Genomic DNA, 18,626 nt, shown 5'->3' with positions numbered 1-18,626 from the left:
AAAGAGAACTAGAAATTAGCCAATATAGATCCTTTTTCTTCATACAACATGACACAAACCTCAGTTTGGGGAAGTTGGTTCATGGGACATTTGTTGTTGATGTTTTTCCATTTTATTTATTATTGCTGGCTTTATTTTGTAAAAATAAATTTAGGTTTACAGCAAAACTAAGCAGAAAGTACAGAGTACTCACATGTGCTCCTCCACACTCACTCCGTGTCCTGCTCAACAGTGGTGTATGTCTTGCAGCCGTGAACAAATGATGCTATCCTATCATGCCAGAGTCCATAGTTCATATGAGTGTACACCCTCGGGTTTGTATATTCTGTGGACTTCAACAAAATAAAAACTACAACCAGGCATGGTGTCACATGATTTTAATCCCAGGACTGGGTGGCAGAGGCAGGCAGATCTCTGTGAGATCGAGGCCAGCCTGGTCTACATAGTTCCAGGACAGCCAAGGCTATGTCCAGAGACCTTATCTCAAAAATAAAAACAGTAACAACAAAATCCAAAAACTGCTGTTTTTCAACTAAGAACAAAGAACCTAAAATTTCTAAGATTAAAGAACTACTAAAAATTAAGAAAAGTTAACAAAGGGCTTAAGTAAAGATCTGAGGGGCAACTGTAAGATTAAACAACTATTTAAAATAAAACAAGATGCCCCTATGAACTCGTCCTGATGGCGGCTTTCTGGGCTGCTGGCGTTCTTTGCACGAATCTATGTTTCATCCAGCGCTTAGTGCTGTTTTCAGGTCAAAGATGCACCGAGTGCACACTGCAGGCCCCTCCCGCCCTGCAGTGCACAATGCGGGGTACTAGGCTCTCCGGACGGGAGCAGGTTGAAGGCTGATGTCTTGAGCTACCAACAAATTCTAGGGTTTTAAGAAAAGTACACGCTCTGGGTACACAAGCCTTGCATGGCTCCACCTTGTGGTTTGTAGCTGTCTCTGCAGTCTTCCCAGGAACAGGAAGTCGCAGAAAAGGGCCAACAGCTCTTGGATCTCATGGTCCAAAATGTTTATCAGCAGTACCATCCTAGGGAAGGTATTTTTTTTCTTCCTGTTTTTCTGTTTGCTTTGAGGTGCTGGAGATGGAACCCAGGGCTGTTCCCATGCTAGGCAAGTGCTCTATCACTGAGCTGTGTCCCTAGTCTTTAGTGTTAGCTTTTTTACTGTTTTAAGATAATGATTAAAATCATCTTTCTAAGATGAGATTTCCTTTTTTCCCTACTTCTGTCTGAATAAATGTGTAACTAATTAAACTTTCTGTTTCTTCCCCTTGATGTAGCTTACCAGCCAGCCCAGCAGTATTCCTTCGGAACAGGGGGGTCAGCAGTGTACCGACCTCAGCAGCCTGTTGCTCCTCCTGCTTCTAACGCTTACCCTAACACCCCCTACATGTCTCCTGCGGCTTCCTATTCCGGGCAGCCTCAGCTGTACTCAGCGCAGCAAGCCCCCTCCCCCACCTCCAGCTCTGCTGCTGCTTTCCCTCCTCCCCCTTCCTCTGGAGCATCCTTCCAGCATGGCGGACCAGGAGCTCCCCCATCATCTTCAGCTTATGCACTGCCTCCTGGAACAACAGGTACACCGCCTGCTGCCAGTGAGCTGCCTGCATCCCAAAGAACAGGTCTGCGCTTGGAGGGGATTTGCTTGGGCCTCCTGTTTCGTGAGCGGAGGGGTGGGTGGGGGACACTACTTCCAAGGGTTTATGGACTGAGTAACTGAGCCTCCCATAGTGAGCATGAACTGCTGACGAGCCCTTAGGCTAGAGCCTCAAAGTACTAATAGTGTAACCTGCTGGTAAACCTACTTTAAAGGTATAACGGTCATTGGTAAGATGAATAGTAGTCAAAACCAGAGTTAGTTGATAGTGTATATACAGAACCTTGGGGGTGGTGCATTCTGGGAATTGAATGTAGGCCTTACTTGTGCTAACAAAATGCTCTCCCACTAAGCTCTGTCTCCATCCCACTTCTTTCCTTGAGTAGAAGTGTACTCGTGTTCTTAAAATGTTCTTGATTTTAAACATTATTTGTGGGCTCATGGGCTAGCTCACTTGCTGGTTCGCTTGCTGTGAGCCTGACAAGCTGGCAGGACCCATGGGGTAGAAGGAGAAAAGTGACTCCCAGAGGCTATCCTCTGTCCACCACATGCACAAATAAATGAGTGTAAGAAAGAAAATAACGGAAACCCAAAGTAAGGCCTCTGTACATGTCAGCATTTTCAGAGAGCAGGTGTTGAGCCGAGTGGGATGAAAGGATGAGGTGAGGCTTGTCTGGCCCCATGCTGAAGCTGCTCAGGAGTGTCTGCTCTGTAGTTTTCTGGATTAGTGCTGAGCAGTAGCTCTAATTGAGAAAAGTTCATTGTAAGTCTGTGGTAGAAGCGTTCTTCTCAAATAATACAGTAAATGTAGATGTAAAAATATTTTAAAATATTACTGTTTCTAAAGTCTTGTGAGCAATTGATCTCAGGAGTATAAACACACTTTTCCCCTTGTCTAATATATAATGTTAATATTCAAATAGCTAAAATTGCACACTACAAGGATTTTGGGCACTTCAGTTGTCTTTGTCTTTGGAAGCTCAGTGGATGTTTGATACCACCACCACCAGCCCCATATGTGATCAAAGTGTGATTAGAATAGTAAGAGATTAACGTTAACTGAAATGTAAAACAGTAACCTCAAATAACTTGCCAGCATCCATACTTTAGGGCATTGTTAAGTGAACACAAGCACTACAGGTGATCTTCCAAATGAAAGGGCTGCCGAGTAACGAGCGGGCAGGCAGCACATACAGCATGAACACACTGCACAAGCGGACAACTCGCACTCTTCTGTCTTGAAGTGCGGGATGGCAGCTGAACAGCTTATATCAGACTTCTCTGCAGTGCACAGCTTTAAAGCTGCCCTTGTTTACTTGACAGCTATTGCTTACAAACTTTTTTTAAAGATGTATTTGTTTATTCATTTTATGTGCATCGGTGTATTGCCTCTGTGTATGTCTATTTGAGAATGTTGGAGCCCCTACAGCTGGAGTTACAGACAGTTGTGAGCTGCCATGTGGGACCTGGGAATTGAACCCAGATTTGTAGACAAGCAGTCAGTACTCTTAACCACTGAGCCCATCTCTCCAGCCCTTGCTTACGAATTCTTAATATTCCACTTAATAACTTTGGACAGAGTTGACCATGGAGGGGACTGCCATACCCATTTCAGTCGTACGACGCAGACACAGTGGTAGCTCGATGGTTTAGGAATGAGTGCTAGCTCATAGAGTCCCACAGATACCCTTAACCTCGATAAGCAACCGTTTGGAGTCGCTGGGTATGATTCTTGAGTAAACACCCTCTCAGGTGGAACAGGAAATAGAAGGGGAACTCACTTCTACTAAAATGCCTTGGGCATGGCCTAGCATTTGCTTTATGTCTTCTGTTTAGGTCCTCACACCCTGATAGACATTAAACTAGGGAGACATTGTAGATTCTAATAAGACTACGAAGCTGGAGCTTCTAGGTGTTGCAGACAGTCTCAGGAGCGCATGCCATGGGTTCAGCTCACCCTGGGTCTGCATCCCCGTGGCCTGGGCCGGTTCTGCCCCTGTGTTGGAGTTCTCATGTCAGGGACAGAAACCTCCCAGTGGTGGAACCAGAGACTTCCCCAGCACCGTTGCTGGAGGCTTTTGTCACTTTATGATAAAAAATAAGTATTTACACAGCACATTTTCCTTCTCAAGCAAGCATGTATTTGCCATGAGGTTATGTATGTTGTGTAGTTGTAACCTGGCTGGAGACAGAATGGCTAACGGGCTGGTGTTCAGCATGCACTCTGTATGCCCGCTGCTGGTTAACCTCTTGCATATATTAACCTTCCTTTACATCTTCGTTACAGTCACCTCACCATAGTTTCTTTTTAAAGATTTATTTATTATTCATAGTGTTCTGCCTGCTTATGTGCCTGCCTCCCAGAAGAGGGCACCAGAGCCCTTTATAGATGGTTGTGAGTCACCATGTGATAGCTGGGAATTGAACCCAGGACCTCTAGAAGAGCAACCAGTGCTCTCAACCTCTGAGCCGTCTCTCCAGCCCACTTCACCATATTTTAATTTTGGATTTCCTAAAGGTTTTGTTGAAGTTACATAATGAGACTGAAAATTTTGCCCTATTGTAATGTGTCGTGGATCATGGGATTGTTTAGAATTTAGAAATTCGAGTTGGCATGTGGATAATTCCTGTTAGATCCTACAGATTTCTAAGCTTTCTGTTAATACATGAGACTGTGCCGAAGGCTCAGAGAAATAGATGTTGCAGTTAACAAACCATTTCTGCAATCAGTTCTTAATGAAAGCCTGTTTAGTCTGGAGCTGGAATTACGGAAGAAGTAGCCGGGCAGAAAAGAAGAGCATATGTCTAAGGCCTAACAAGTAAAAGCTTGCAGTTCACACAGTAAGAAGGGAAGAGCCCAGTGAGAGATTTTCAACTGTGAGTGCTGTGGCCTACATGGCGCTCTCAGGGACAGAGATCTGGAGGTGTGCTCACAGGAGAGACTGTGACAGCTTGGCAGAGGCAAGACAGATGGTGGATGCTGCCCCAGTTGTGGGGTGAGGTGGCAACAGGGCAGGTCCCTTGTGCAACACAGAGTGACAGGAAGTAGCCCATCTCACCGTCTGGAGTGAGCGGGTGCTCTTTTAAGAGGAAACTCTTAAAAATATGAAGGCTTTAGAATTTTACTCAAAAATTGTTTTCTGATAAAATGGCCTTCAAGCTATGAAGCTATTGTTGGGTGGGTGTTACTGTCTTTGTGAAAAGTGGAGTTTGTGTTTGACATTGTTTATTTTTATGGGACTTTCCTTAATCAAGTCAGAGTCCTTGATTTAGCTCTTCACATGGAGGAGAGGCACAGGAGAGATGTCCTTTTCTCTGGTGCTTATGTTTTTATTTTGGAAAAACTCATTATCTTTTTCATTGTAACAGTCAGTTGTGTGTCTCTCTTAAAAAAAATGACACACTGGCTTCTAGAGAAAGGGAGTGTGTGTGATTGATGGGAATTCTGTGTTCTCTCCATCCCAAATTGTCTTCTAGGCCATCAGCATTGGTGTTTCTTTGTACATCCACCAAAAGTTATTCTAGCCAGTCCACTGGTTGTGTGCTTATACTCTCCAAGGCCTGCGGTTCCCGGGGAGGACTGGGGTTGAATAAGGCTAGTGGACAGCACCCCTGTCATGTGAGACCAGAGTTGTCTTTTTCTCCCTAGAGTCTGAAAGAGTCAGGAAGGTTCTGCAGTATCCGGTGACATACCATACCTATTTTAAAAATTAACTTTACATGATTTTTATTGCTTTTACCATAAAAAATATTTTTGAAAGACCCAAAATAGTGTAAAGAAAAATAGCCTGAAGTTTTACCACCCTAATAAAATGTTACTAATCTAGACTTATGATTGCACAGGTTTTCCTTCTACTCAGCAAGTTTCATTGTCATCCATGTCTTCTGTTTCTCATTCAAGCTAGCCAGCTGGCCCATCCATTGAGAGTCTTGATTCCCATTTGATTCTAATTCACTGCTAACTTTGAATTTGTCTTTGTTATGACCTCACCTCAATGTCGTCACTAAGGGCTCATGTGGAAATTGCTCCCCAGGCTGCTACTTGAAGAGAGCCAAGCACTCTTCCGGGCTTCAGTGCCTTAGTAGCCAGGCTTCTAGTGGGGAGACGAGAGACATAGTCTTGGTCCCCTACCTGTCCTGTCAGCAGAAGAAGGCATGCAGCTGTGGGCAGTTCTCTTGGTCAGCAGAAGAGCGCATGCAGCTGAGGGCAGCTCTCTTAGGCTGTGTGTACAGACGGATGTACCTTCTGGGCTGGGCCGGCCCACCTGGATCCTTGACAGTAGGATAGGGAGTGTGGTCAGCCTCTTTTTTCCTCTTCCACACTGCTGGAGGCTTGAGAGCAATATTTCTGTCACTTAGGACACACTTGAAAGATAACATTAGGCCCTACCTTAACCTCACAAATTAGACTATAGTTAAAGAAGGGTCTCAGTCAGCTTGGGTTCACAGCTTTGAGTGACACCAACATAAAAACACTTGTTTTCCTAAGTAGCTAGTGAATGGGAAATTCTGTGCCCTTAGGATGTATTGACTTCACTTGTTAAATAGAGAAACCACCAAGAGAGAAACTAGGGAGACATTGGCTTGGGGGGGGGGGGTTAGACCAGGTTTCTCTGTGTAGCCTTGGCTGTCCTGAACTGACTTTGTAGACCAGGCTGGCTGCAAACTCACAGAGATCTGCCTGCTTCTGTGGTGGATCCAAGTGCTGGGGTCACAGGTGTGTACCAGCACACCTGGCCAAAACACTGGTTTTTAATGAAGGGTAAACCTCTCTTAGAAGAGATGCAGAGTAAGAGGGGGAAATGATGTTTTAAGAGTTCATTGTCTCTTATACAACTTAAAGGAATTTACCCCCCCCCCTCCAAAAAAAAAAAAAAAACTAATGACTTTCTTAATTGGACAGAAGACATTTCACATAACCCTACTTAAAAGTTTTAGGGCAAATATGGTTGTACATATGTGTAATCATAGCAGGTAAGAGGCTAAGGCAGAAGGATCATTAGTTTAAGGTCTACCTAGGCTATGTAGTGAGCAGCCTGGGCTACATTGTGAGCCCAGAATATCTAGTTAGAGGCCCTGTCAATAAGTAAATTTTAAAAAGTACAAAGTTTTGGGACTGCTCTTCCAAAGGCCCTGAATTCAATTCCCAGCAACCACATGGAGGCTCATAATCATCTATAATGAGATCTGGTGCCCTCTTCTGACCTGCAGGCAGAACACTGTCCAAATAATAAATAAACCTTTAAAAAATAATAACGTTTTATTCCTCTGAGGTTAATTTGCTTTTCCTGGGTGCTGCTAAGCAGAGAAGAAAAAGTTGAGTTTAGAATGTCTTCCATAATACTGTCTAAATGACTTTTACATTTTGTCTACAGAAAATCAACCTTTTCAAGACCAGGCATCTGTATTGGAAGGTGAATTGGTTGTAAAACAGACCTTTGAAATAATTTAATCATTAAATACAGCTAATGAATGGACATTGGCAATAATGCATGTGAACTTGCTCTAAATCTGATCAGTATCATTTCATTGGCTTTTAATTGAATCAAATTTTAGAAGTGATTGAATGTATCTGAAGACTACAGATGTAAATCATAGAAGCTGTCTGTCCTGTGAACACAATGACACGACTGCTATAGCAGTTAAGACTGTGAGGTGGGGAGAGAGTGAGTGATTCCTCTGTGTGATGCTGTGTTCAAGAATCTGTTAAGCAGATGTGACTCAGTATCTTGTGACCAACTTAAAGGGTTCAGAACCCTGTCCAGCCTCCTGTCTCAGGTGAACTTGTAGGAAGTTCTGTTTAACTATGTCCATGTGCTTAGGAAAAGAGCTGGCCATGTTCGATGACGTTAGCACAGACTGGTTCTTTGCTTTGCCAAGCAATTTTGTTGTGAATTAATATTCGTATGAGCTCAGCAAGCAAGGGGGCATCCTGAACACAACCCATTTGGAAGTGGGGGCCACTTTCCACCTTCACATGCTCATGCACACACCTGCGCTTTAACAACCGTCTGCCTCCACAGCGGGGTGTGAAGTAACACATTGTCATGTAGACATTGTCCGGTTTCAGCAGCACTGACCAGCAAGCTCCACTGCTGACCATTTTACTTTGAGATGTGAGATGCTGGGGTGCTGTGACAGTTTCGTAAGTTAGAAAATGATGAGAATTACTGTTGCTGTCATATAGCTGGGCTCTTGCTGTTTTCGAGTTTGTCTTATGGTGCTGGGCATGGAACCTAAGCCTCCTGTTCTGAGCAAACATTCTACCATTGACTTGTTCCTGGCCCAGGTGGTTTTCTTTGTTTGTTTGTTTGTTTTTAATAGAACCGTGTTTAGCATCTTTGTTCTGATGTGCTTGTTGAATTGCTCTTTTGGCAATAGAAGGCTTTTCCCTTTATTCTTATGGCAGAACTTTGCAAAAGCACACTCAGTCAGGCTGTTCCTCCTGCATCAGGAGAAGAGGGAACAGACTTTGAAGGCTGTGTGTGCATTTCCACGTGAGGACTTCAGCTTTAAGCTTGGCACAGGCCCTGCACTTCGAGTAGCAGTGCTGTCAGGATGTGCCACCTGCTAATGGGCCTTGTGTGACCAGGCTGACTGGTACAGCCTGTGTGGCACGTGTGAGAATTTGTCAGTGTGGGTTGAGTCGTTTTCTTCCTTTTAGGGTTCTAAAGGAAAATGTCTTCTGTTGTCTCTTCTAGGTCCTCAGAATGGTTGGAATGATCCTCCAGCTTTGAACAGAGTACCGAAGAAGAAGAAGGTAATGGAAGTTCTCTACCTGTCTTTGTTGTCATTAGTCATCTATAGCCATGTGGTACTTACCTCACCTAACCAATCCTTTTAAAGGCAAAGCTTCCAGGCCAATGTACGTAAAATGTATGTACTTTCAGACTTTCTTCTGATCCTCAATAAAAGAAGAGAAAGAATGCCATCCAAGCCTTACTCTGCTATGGGTGGCACACGCCTGTAATCCCAGGGCCTGGGAAGCCGAGGCAGGAAAGCACAGGGAATGAATGGCTTAGGAACCTGGGACTTAGATGACGTGGGCTATGTTGTCATCCCTCTGGCAGCCTGCGACACTCACCTGTATGTCCTTCTCTGAGCAGTGCGCCCAGCAACCGAGGGCCTACTCCTTCGTTGAGCTGTACGTGTGCCCCACTCTGAACAAAGGAATAGGTTTCTCTTCTGCTTAGTAATCACCAGACTTGGACAGATTCTATCCAATTGTACTCTGCTTGTGTTCAAGGTCAAGAGTAGAAAGGCTGATCTAGCCTGAACTAGCTTTGGGCATATTTGTAATAAAGCAAAACTGTGTCCATAAGTCAAATTTTAGGAAGAATTTCCTACTGACTGTCTATGTCTACACGTGGTTTAGCTTGCATGGGATTAAAATCAGATGTGCGGTAGAGAAATGGTTATATAAATTAGTCTGTCAGTCAAAAGAAAGAACAAAAGCTACACTTCTTAGTAGCCAGCCCCTGCCTTTGGACTCGAAGGCCTCAAGCAAGAGCCACAAACCTAGGACACTGAGCAGCCTCATTCATGTGGCCTGCTGTCCGGCTTGCCAGTGTTCCTAATCTGTGTGGGGTTTGTTTTGTTTGTTTGGTTTTGGTTTTTTAAGACAGGGATTCCCTGTATAGCCTTGGTTGTCCTGGAACTCACTGTATAGACCAGGCTGGCCTCAAACTCAGAGATCTGCCTTCCTCTGCCTCCTGAGGGCTGGGCTTAAAAGCATGTGCCACAACCACCTGGCTTTGACAGTTTCTGGTCTGAAATTTTTTTTTCTTTGCATAAAATTGCTTTGTGTGGGCCTTTATTTCAGTCCTTTGAATAAGAGGCCAAAACCCTGGAAACACACAGCCCAGATCTCAAACACTGATCACAGTCTGAGGCCAGTCGTAGCTTAGCTCTGTGGTAAAAGCTGACCTCTTGTACCTATCCCCACCCCCAGGACAGCCTTGTTCTGGTGACAGGGGTATGAATTAAAGCCCCTTTAAAAGGCAGTGTGTCAGTCCCCTGCAGGCCTCCCAGTTAGCAGGAAACAGTTTCTCGCTTTGCTGTTGCTCATTTTTGGAAGTTTCTTTGGTCCTTTGGGCTGCTAGCAATAATAATGATTATATTTTGTAATCAACATTAATTTATAATTATATTTTAGGTTTTCTTCTATTCATTTTTAATGATTTTTAAATTTTTTATTTAATGTGTATTGGTGTTTTGCTTTCTTGCATATCTATATGAAGTTGTCAGATCCCCTGGAACTGGAGTCACAGACAGTTGTAAACTGCCAGTAGGTGCTGAGACTTGAACCCAGGTCCTCTGGAAGAACAGCCAGTGTTCTTAACCACTGACCCATCTCTCCAGCCCCTTGCAATTTTTAAAATAAGTTTCTGACTTTTTTTTCTGTGTGTGGAGGGTGGGGGGTCAGAAGACACCTTGCAGGGAGCTGGTTTTTCCTTCCACCATGTGAGTCCCAGATCTTAAACTCAGGTCTTTGGCCTTGGTAGCAGTTGTCCTCACCCCACCAAGCCATTTTGCTCTCCCTATCACAGATAATATTAAGTGAAGAAATGCTCTGTATAAATACATTGTTTATATGTCAATAATTGCTGCACACTATTGAATATAAGTGCTATCTTTTTCTTTCCTTGAAGCTATATATATATATCGTAAATTCTTGGCAATTTTGTTTCCCAAGAATAATCCTGAGAGGTTAGAACATAACATTGGGAGACAAGTAGTCAGTAAGGAAACCGCAGCAAAGGGTTAATAGCAGCCAGAAACTTAAGCTGCTATTTTTAGTGTCAAGTAATAGCTACTTAGTGATTTATGAGATTGGAGTTACTTGCTGTTGTCACTTAACATGCACCACATGAGCCATACTTATGACACTTCAGTCCTGAACTGCTAGGTGGAAAGAATGCGAGGCTTTGTGCCTCTTACTGGGAGTCTGTTTAGGAAGAGAGAGAGATGACCCTGCCTGTGGCCCTCACCCATGTCAGCACAGTAGGTCTACTTAGATGTTTTACTCTGGAATTCCGCACAAAATTTCATTTGAAAGTTTTCTCCTGCTAAGAAATGTAAGTGTGGGGCACTGTAAGGCCTTTACTTTTATTAGCTGAGGAAATGTTGTTTTCTCTTTTAGTCTTACTTTCAGTGTTTTAATTTTTTTCCCCCATCTTTTAAAAGATGCCTGAGAACTTCATGCCTCCTGTTCCCATTACGTCACCAATCATGAACGCTTCGGGTGATCCCCAGTCACAGGTGCTGCAGCAGCCACCTTCAACTGCAGGGCCTCTGTCAAGCCAGGCCTCCTTCCCACAGCCACACCTGGCGGGCGGCCAGCCCTTCCACGGTGTACAGCAGCCTCTTGCTCATACAGGCATGCCACCTTCTTTCTCAAAGCCCAGCACAGAAGGGGCGCCAGGAGCTCCTATTGGAAACACCATCCAGGTATCAGTAAGTCTGCCGGGCACACGGGAGATGGCTCAGATGGGAGGCTGGGGTTGCTTTGCTGTGCTAACTTACACAGTTCTTCCAGTGTTGGTTCCAAAATGACAACTCCATTTTAAGAGATTGGTAGTGCCAATATATTATTTTTCAATTGCATGGCTATATGTGAGCTTTCTAGACAAGAATTTTGGGAATGTATGTTTACTCTGTCTCAGTAATTACAATATTTTACTTAATCAGTATACAATTTAAGATTGGTTGAGTCCTCTCTGCACCTGCGGTTGCTAAGTAAAAGCTGTTTTTATAGGTTTTTCTTTTTAAAATATTAAATAAAAACATTACGAGTTTTGCCATTTAATGTGTATGCATAAAACCTACGAAGCTAAGCTGGGTGTGGTGACATGCACACGGGTCAGGCAGATCTCCAGAGTTCAAGGCCACCCTGCTCTGCAGAGTGAATTCCAGGACAGCCAGAGCTACACAAAGAAACCCTTCCTTGAAAAGCCAAACCAAACAAACAACAAAAAACCCTACTAAGCTAGCCTTACCTCTGGATGGAGAGACAGGTTTATACTGATTTTCATGGCAAGTTAGTTTGGCCCAGGAATCCCATGAGTTAAATATTACTCTTAGCACATTTCGAAGAGACTTAGAAGGACAAGGGTGTTTTGACCTCTGCATAAAATTGTAAAGAGCTTGGGTCAGTACTCGGTGTGAGGAGATGAAGTCCTGCCTGAGAGAAGAGCTGGTTCTGCTGTCTGTCTCCACAGATTGTTGTTGAAAAACCATCCTGCCCAAAGACTTGAGCACTAAAGTTGCATCACTTGCTTTGGTCTTACCTCCTCTTTAGCCAGAACGTTACAGCTTCCTGTTATTAAAGGATGAGGACAAAATACTTTCCATTATCCAGAACTCCTGAGCTCATATTCCTTGCTCTCTGTTCCAGTCAGATTGGCCCCCATTTGGTTCCCCTTGTATCACTTGTGGCCCTTTCTGTTTTCCTCTCTCTGGAATGTTTCTTTCCTTACTTAAGTGGCTAGCCAGGCTTATCTCAGGCAGTTCTCTGAAGCGCCCCTCCCTCCCTTTGGACAGATTTGAGTTATTGTATCTTTTAGTTCCCCTAAGCATTACGTTACTGTAGTTACAGTATTACCAGGCTTTACATTTTTAAGCTTTGCTTCTCTCCCAGTGTTCTGTGAGCCTTCTTAGGACTGATGCATAATTACCTGGTACTTTCTGAGTGGGTGAAAGGATTAACTGATGAGTGAGTGCATAGAAAGCTGGAATCCCTGTGCCCTTCCATCTTTGTACTTAGCAGTATCATGATCTCGTCTGTCTTACCCTCTGACTTAATTTTGCAGTTTTTTTGTAATCGTTTAACACCCTTTAAGAAGAGTAAAAGGTGGGGGCGTAGGGGGACACGGGAGAAGAGTAAAAGATGAGTCAGGTGTGGTACACACTTGAAATTTCAGCACTTTGGCAATTAAGGTAAGAGAATCACCATTATCTCAAGCTACCCCAGGTGTTATACAGCAAAACTGTGTCTCAGAAAACAAAATGAAATGAAAAAGGGAGAAAATGATAGAAGAATGCTAGGAAAAAAGAAAAATAAGGGACTCTGTATGTACCTAGTCAGTCACTTCAGGGTGTGTGAGTGTGTATGTGTGTGTATGTATGTGTGTGTATGTATGTGTATGATGCAGGGATTGGTCAGGGACCTCACATTTATTGAACAAGCATTCTACCACTTAGCTCAAACCCCAGCCATTATGGTCACTCAAATCCAAGCTGTCCAAGGAGTGCTAGCACTTCCTACTCTTCACAAATCCATGATTTTGCATGTTAAACCTTAATTTTATTTTGAACATACCTGTCGATAGGGCAAGTTGGTTGTCTTTCTAATAGAACCAACTTTGTATGTAAAATACTTTCTGGTCATTTCTGATTGTTTTTATAACATTAATTCTTCCAGCACGTGCAGGCTCTGCCAACAGAAAAAATTACCAAGAAACCTATTCCAGACGAGCACCTCATTCTGAAGACCACGTTTGAGGATCTTATCCAGCGCTGCCTGTCCTCAGCCACAGACCCTGTATGTAGCTTTCTTCTCGCGGTTTACTTAACTAACGTAGAGCCTGGGGCTGGAGAGTTGGGTCAGCACTGTTACTATTGCAGAGGACCTGGGTTGCATTTCCAGCACAACATGGCCTCTCACAACTGTCTGTAAGTCCACTCCCAGGTGGCCCAGCACCTTCTTCTGACCTCCGAAAGCACTGCACACATGTGGTTCTCATTCATTCAGACAAAACATGTGTATATATAAAAGAGTAAAATACATTTTTTTAAACCTTTTTTTTTTTTAAGTTCTTTCTGGTGGTCCTTCGCTATTGAAGGCTCTATGGTCATAGTGGCCTTCCTTTGATAAACAAAGACCTTGAGTATCATAAAGTGTAGGCTTCAAGTGTAACACCTGTTTTTCCTCTCCTACAGCAAACGAAGAGAAAGCTAGATGATGCCAGCAAGCGCCTGGAGTTCCTGTACGACAAGCTTAGGGAACAGACAGTAAGTTTTTCCAGGGAAGAGGTGGATTATGACAATCAGTTATTCTTTGCTGCTAATAAAGCAGGCGGCTCGTCAGTGCTGTCATTCTGTGACAAAATTGTCATAAAAGTACCGAATGGACTTTCCTGGACCTCATTTGTGTGGGGCTGGAGAGAACAGAAAGGGGAAATTAGCCCTTTTTGTAACAAAGATCAGAAATATAAATTGGACTGTGTTGGACCCAGGGTAACTGCTCCTTTCTCATGGCCCATGTATTAGAAGCCAGAGAGAAGTCAGGTGCTCTGTTTTCTAGAGGAGAAAAACATCATTGCTTTGGAGTCTAAGACTCCTGATCCTTTTCTCCCACAACAGCTGATAGAGAAAGGCAAAACCAGATGTTACTGCCAGATGAGCAGCGTAATGTTCTGTGACCAAGAGAACCCACAGCCAGACCACAGTGTTGGTCCTCTTGAACTGACCTTTCAGGCTGCTCCTTTTGGGAGTTTAATGAAGTGCTGCAATTGGAGAGAACAGAGCCAAGTTTTGCAGTAATCTTGTTTGACATACTCAGTCTCATCTGATAAAAATAACATTGCTCTCATGAGAAACAAAGCAAAGAAAGGTGATCTCATAGGAAGAGGTGTGGTCTGTGACTGATTCAAAAGAGACTGTCTTCTAAAGTATGGGAGTGCTGAGTGCCACCATGGCAGAGAGCTAGACTGTGATCTTAAGGAGTGACAGGTGAACCAGTGTGCTGGATGACGCTTTGTCAGAGATGTCGAAGGAAGGAAGGGGACATGACCAGGGATGGGAGCATGGGTCAGAGATCCCAGTTCTCAAGAGCCCAGGAGCATGAGACCAGCCTGCGCAACATAGCAAGATCTAGTCGCAAAGGAATTTTTTTTTAATGCCAGAAGAGAATTATAAAAAGTGATTAAGGAGCCTGGAATGTGGCTGAGAATTAGTGCACTTCTAGCTCATTGAAAAGCCTGGATTCCAACACCATCTTTCCCATCTTTGGAAAGAAAAACTAGTTAAATTGGCAATTGCATTATATGGCCAAGCTTCTTGCCTCAAACTCAGGGAGAAGGACAGAAGGTTTAGGATCTGCTGTAGAAACAGCTTCAGGTAGATGGGGTCCCAGCTGTAAGGTGTTAATGTTAAGAGCTCAGTGTAAAGTACCTGGAGAAGGAAAACTCTCAATTGGAAAAAGGTGTTAGCATTTCTGGTTGCCGGAGGAAGTCAGTAAAGGGCTGCTTTGCAGCATGTATAGCTCATAATTCATAAAGGACTTCTACACAAGTCACCTTGTCACCTTCTGCTTTAAATTGTAACTTTACTTGCTCTAAAATCTTTGGTTTTAATATTCCAGAAATGCTAACATTTCTCTGAGTAGCCCTGGCTGTCCTGGACTCACTCTGTAGACCAGGCTGACCTCGATCTCAGAGAGATCTGCTACCTCTTTCCCACTGAGTGCTGGGATCACAGGCATGCGCCACCCCACCAGGCTTAGTTACAGCTTCCTAAGCGTGTTTCAGGCTGTGTAACCCTCTCCTGCCTCCGCCTTCATTTCAGCTTTCTCCAGCCATCATCAACGGTCTGCACAGCATTGCCAGGAGCATCGAGACGAGGAACTACTCGGAAGGGCTGACCGTCCACACTCACATCGTCAGCACCAGCAACTTCAGTGAGACGTCGGCGTTCATGCCGGTCCTCAAGGTTGTTCTCAGCCAGGCCAGTAAGCTGGGCGTCTGACACAGCAGCCCTGCGCGCTGGCATTGCCGCTTCTCCAAAGAGAGCCATGCTAAGACTCGGACCAACCCCTCGTTAGCATGTTTCCACGGCAGCCACCCAGGAGCTGTGCCGTTGTTTCTGCAGGTATCCGCACCCTAGAACTGCTTGATCCCCTGGTGCTTTCTGTTGTTTGAACCCTCTGTTGCCCATTATGATTTCCTGCTATGCAGATAGTGTCTTTCCTGGATTACACACACTGTGCTTCCCTGAGGGATTTGGACAAAATGTGGTTTTTAAAACTTGGGTGTACTTTTTAGAAAAATCACAGCTGGCTATGTATAAAACAGACCTAAAGTAAATTTCTTTGATGTCTTCCCTACTTCCTCCACATCAATCAGATTAAAGTGTGTAATCCTCTGTATGTGTTATAGTCTTCTTATATTTTTACTACATTTTATTTACATATGAGTGGGTGTGGGCATGCTGCTGTGTGTGTTTGTGTGTGTGTGTGTAAGTCAGGGGACACACCCTGCAGGCATCCTTCCTGTGGGTCCCAGGGATGGAACTCGGGTTGTCAGGATTGGCAGCAATCACCCTTGCCCACTGAGCCCTCTACCAGCCCTAGAGTCTTAAAAAGTGGCCGCAGGGCTGGGGCTCTAGTCTGTGACAGAGCACTTGTTGGCGTATGTGAGGTCCTGGGTTCCATTCCTATCACTGTGGAGCAGTGGTCCTCAACCTTCCTAATGCTGCGACCCTTTAATGCAGTTCCTCATGTAGTGGGAACTCCAACCATAAAGTTATTTCTATTGTTACTTCATAACTGTAATTTGCTACTGTTGTGACTCCTAATGTAAATATCCAACATGTAGGAGATTTGATATGTGATCCCTGTGAAAGGGTAGTTCAACCACCAAAGGGGGGCCTCTGAGGTTGCTATATAGAGGGGAAAAAGCAGCTCCACGTTAGCCTGGTCCTGAGCCCTTATTTGTGTAAGTTGCTGCATAGGCCTTGGCCAGTACTGATGCTGATCGTTAGCATTAGGTACACTCAGAAAGGCAGTGCTGTCTGCATACAGAACTGTGCTCTGTGTGGACAAGTTCTCTGCCGTCAGTGTTCTGCTTGCCTTCAAGACTAAGTTGTCTTCTTTCATACTTAGAGATTTGCTCCCTCATTTTCTAGTTAATGATAGTCTTGAAGTTGAGTTCAGAAAGAAAACACTACTGTTAGACTCCTAAATAAAAGCCATATATTTCCCGGTCAGGCAGCTTATTATCTACTCTCACAGAACAGTGTGACCAGAAGAACCTGGTTTCCTTTATTGAGACCCTCCTTCCAGACACATACACTTTGAAAAACTAAACTCAGCTTTGTAGCCAAGAATAGTTTGCAACCAGGAAGCAGAGAGGGAGGAAGAAAGGAATAAAAAAGAATGAGTTCCCTAAAAGTAGGCAGATGATAGGTAACAGTGTGGCCATGGCCCAGTGCCAACAGGTCCCAGTGTATGGGTACAAAGCCCTGGATCCCCCTGGCGTCAGAGGAGCTAGGCTCTCTTTTCAGTACTGTATTGTGTTTTTTTCCCCCACTCTGGAGTCATGAAGACGATTCAAATCAACAAAAGGAGGTAAGCTGAGCTGAATTCAGTTTTGTGTTGTTTTGTTTTCTCTGAAGTAAAAAGAAAACAGATTATGGAAAGAACAGTTATCTCAGGATAAACTTTGAAGTTCTTTTTAAAAAAGAAAACAAGGGTCAACTGGATTTTGTAAATGATTCTATTTTAATATATGCCTCTACAACTCAGGAACTTTAAGGCTCACTTTGCTTAATGATCAGTGGTGATCAAGCTATATGGTGACAACACCTGTAATCCCAGCACTCAGAAAGCTGAGGCAGGAGGATGACAAGATCAAAGTCAGTCTGGACTACATAGAGAGCTACTATCTAAAAACATAAAGGGGGATAGAGGGCTGGAGAGATGGCTCAGAGGTTAAGAGGACTGGCTGTTCTTCCAAAGCTCCTGAGTTTAATTCCCAACAACCACATGGTGGCTCAAAACCACCTATAGTAAGATCTGGTGCCCTCTTCTGGCATGCAGACAGGATATTGTTATACATAATAAATAAATAAATCTTAAAAAAAAAAAAACCTCGAGTACAAGTGTTTGCTGTTTCCTTAGGGGAAGATGCGGCTCCTCTTTGTACATTTCTCCTTCACGTACAGGCTGCAGTTCCTGTTCTGTAATCCCAGACATGTTCACTTTTCCTGTTTTGTGCTTTTATTTATTTATTTATTTATTTATTTGTTTGTTTATTTATTTATTTATTTATTATGCAGTTCTAAAAAAGAGGAAGGGTCATGAGTGCATGTGGTCCAGGGGGTATAGGCAAACCTTTATCTACTTTATTTGGGTTCTTAAACCTCTACTTCCCTTCCATCCCTCCAACACTAGGTAGGAAACTAGGTTAGAGGGGAAAGGGGTTGTAGACCTGCTTAGACTTTGTTCCTTTGGGCAAGTTCAGTCTCTGTAGTCAGGATATCCAGCAGTCCAGCAAACAGCAACGGCAGCAGGAGGACAACCCAGCAGCAGTGGTGGGCAGTAGCAGGGACAGCAGCCACCGCCTTCTTTCTTCTAGCACTACTGTCCTCTCGGGGCTCTGGCATTATACCCTCTCAGAGGCCTCAGAATTAAACTGTCTGCAGCTGGCAGGGATCAGGCACCTCCCCGAGCCTGCGTGAGTTAATAGCCGCAGCCCCGCAGCCCATACTTGAGATTAAAACAAAAACATATTTACATAACTGAGTTTTTTTAAAGAAGCCAAAACTTCCACTAGAGTGGGGTGAGGTGTTGGCTTTCAGGCTGGGCCTTTTATATTAATCTCATCTCTACCTTTGCTTTTTAAGATTCATTTGCTTAAGTGATTTGTTTATTTTATGTATATGAGTGTTTCATTTGCATGCATGTATTTACACCATAGGCATTCCTGATGCCCATAGAAACCAGCAGAGGGCCTCAGATCCCATAGCACTGGAGTTATAAGCAGTTGTGAGCTGCCATGTGGGTACTGGGACCGGAGCCCAGATCCTCAGAGCTCTGAACCACTGAGTCACCCTTCCAGATCCCATCTCTACCCTTTTTTACACTATTATTCAGGTGTGTAAAACAGACCTAGCCTTACACCCTGCTTAAGAGTCGCCATGTGGGATGAGAAGCGTAGCTGATAAGGGTTGTTTTCCATTGGCGTGTGGGAGCAGTTTCTCTACTACAACTTACTGTTGGGAGCCTCAGAAGTCATTTAGATT

At 44.0% G+C, this 18,626-nt stretch overlaps 1 protein-coding gene across 36 annotated transcripts in view; it reads left to right on the top strand.

Annotated features, from left to right (window-relative positions):
* Positions 1-15,746, top strand: part of Sec31a (SEC31 homolog A, COPII coat complex component) — a 55,076-nt gene extending 39,330 nt beyond the window's left edge. For 9 of the 36 annotated variants that reach the window (XM_021646085.2, XM_021646083.2, XM_021646082.2 and 6 more), the window contains 7 exons: positions 1,291-1,629; positions 6,980-7,018; positions 8,306-8,364; positions 10,791-11,060; positions 13,027-13,146; positions 13,545-13,616; positions 15,171-15,746. In XM_021646085.2, the coding sequence (XP_021501760.2) occupies positions 1,291-1,629; positions 6,980-7,018; positions 8,306-8,364; positions 10,791-11,060; positions 13,027-13,146; positions 13,545-13,616; positions 15,171-15,350 (1,079 nt within the window). In that variant the 3' untranslated portion in view covers positions 15,351-15,746. The remainder of the gene's footprint in view (positions 1-1,290; positions 1,630-6,979; positions 7,019-8,305; positions 8,365-10,790; positions 11,061-13,026; positions 13,147-13,544; positions 13,617-15,170) is intronic. The other 27 variants (XM_060381012.1, XM_060381009.1, XM_021646089.2 and 24 more) reach the window with 8 other exon arrangements.
* The last annotated feature ends 2,880 nt before the right edge of the window (positions 15,747-18,626 follow it).

This window comes from Meriones unguiculatus, chromosome 3, assembly GCF_030254825.1.
Source record: "Meriones unguiculatus strain TT.TT164.6M chromosome 3, Bangor_MerUng_6.1, whole genome shotgun sequence".
NCBI lineage: Eukaryota > Metazoa > Chordata > Mammalia > Rodentia > Muridae > Meriones > Meriones unguiculatus.
Note: the sequence above shows the minus strand (reverse complement) of the source record. Positions and strands in the feature narration are given on the sequence as shown.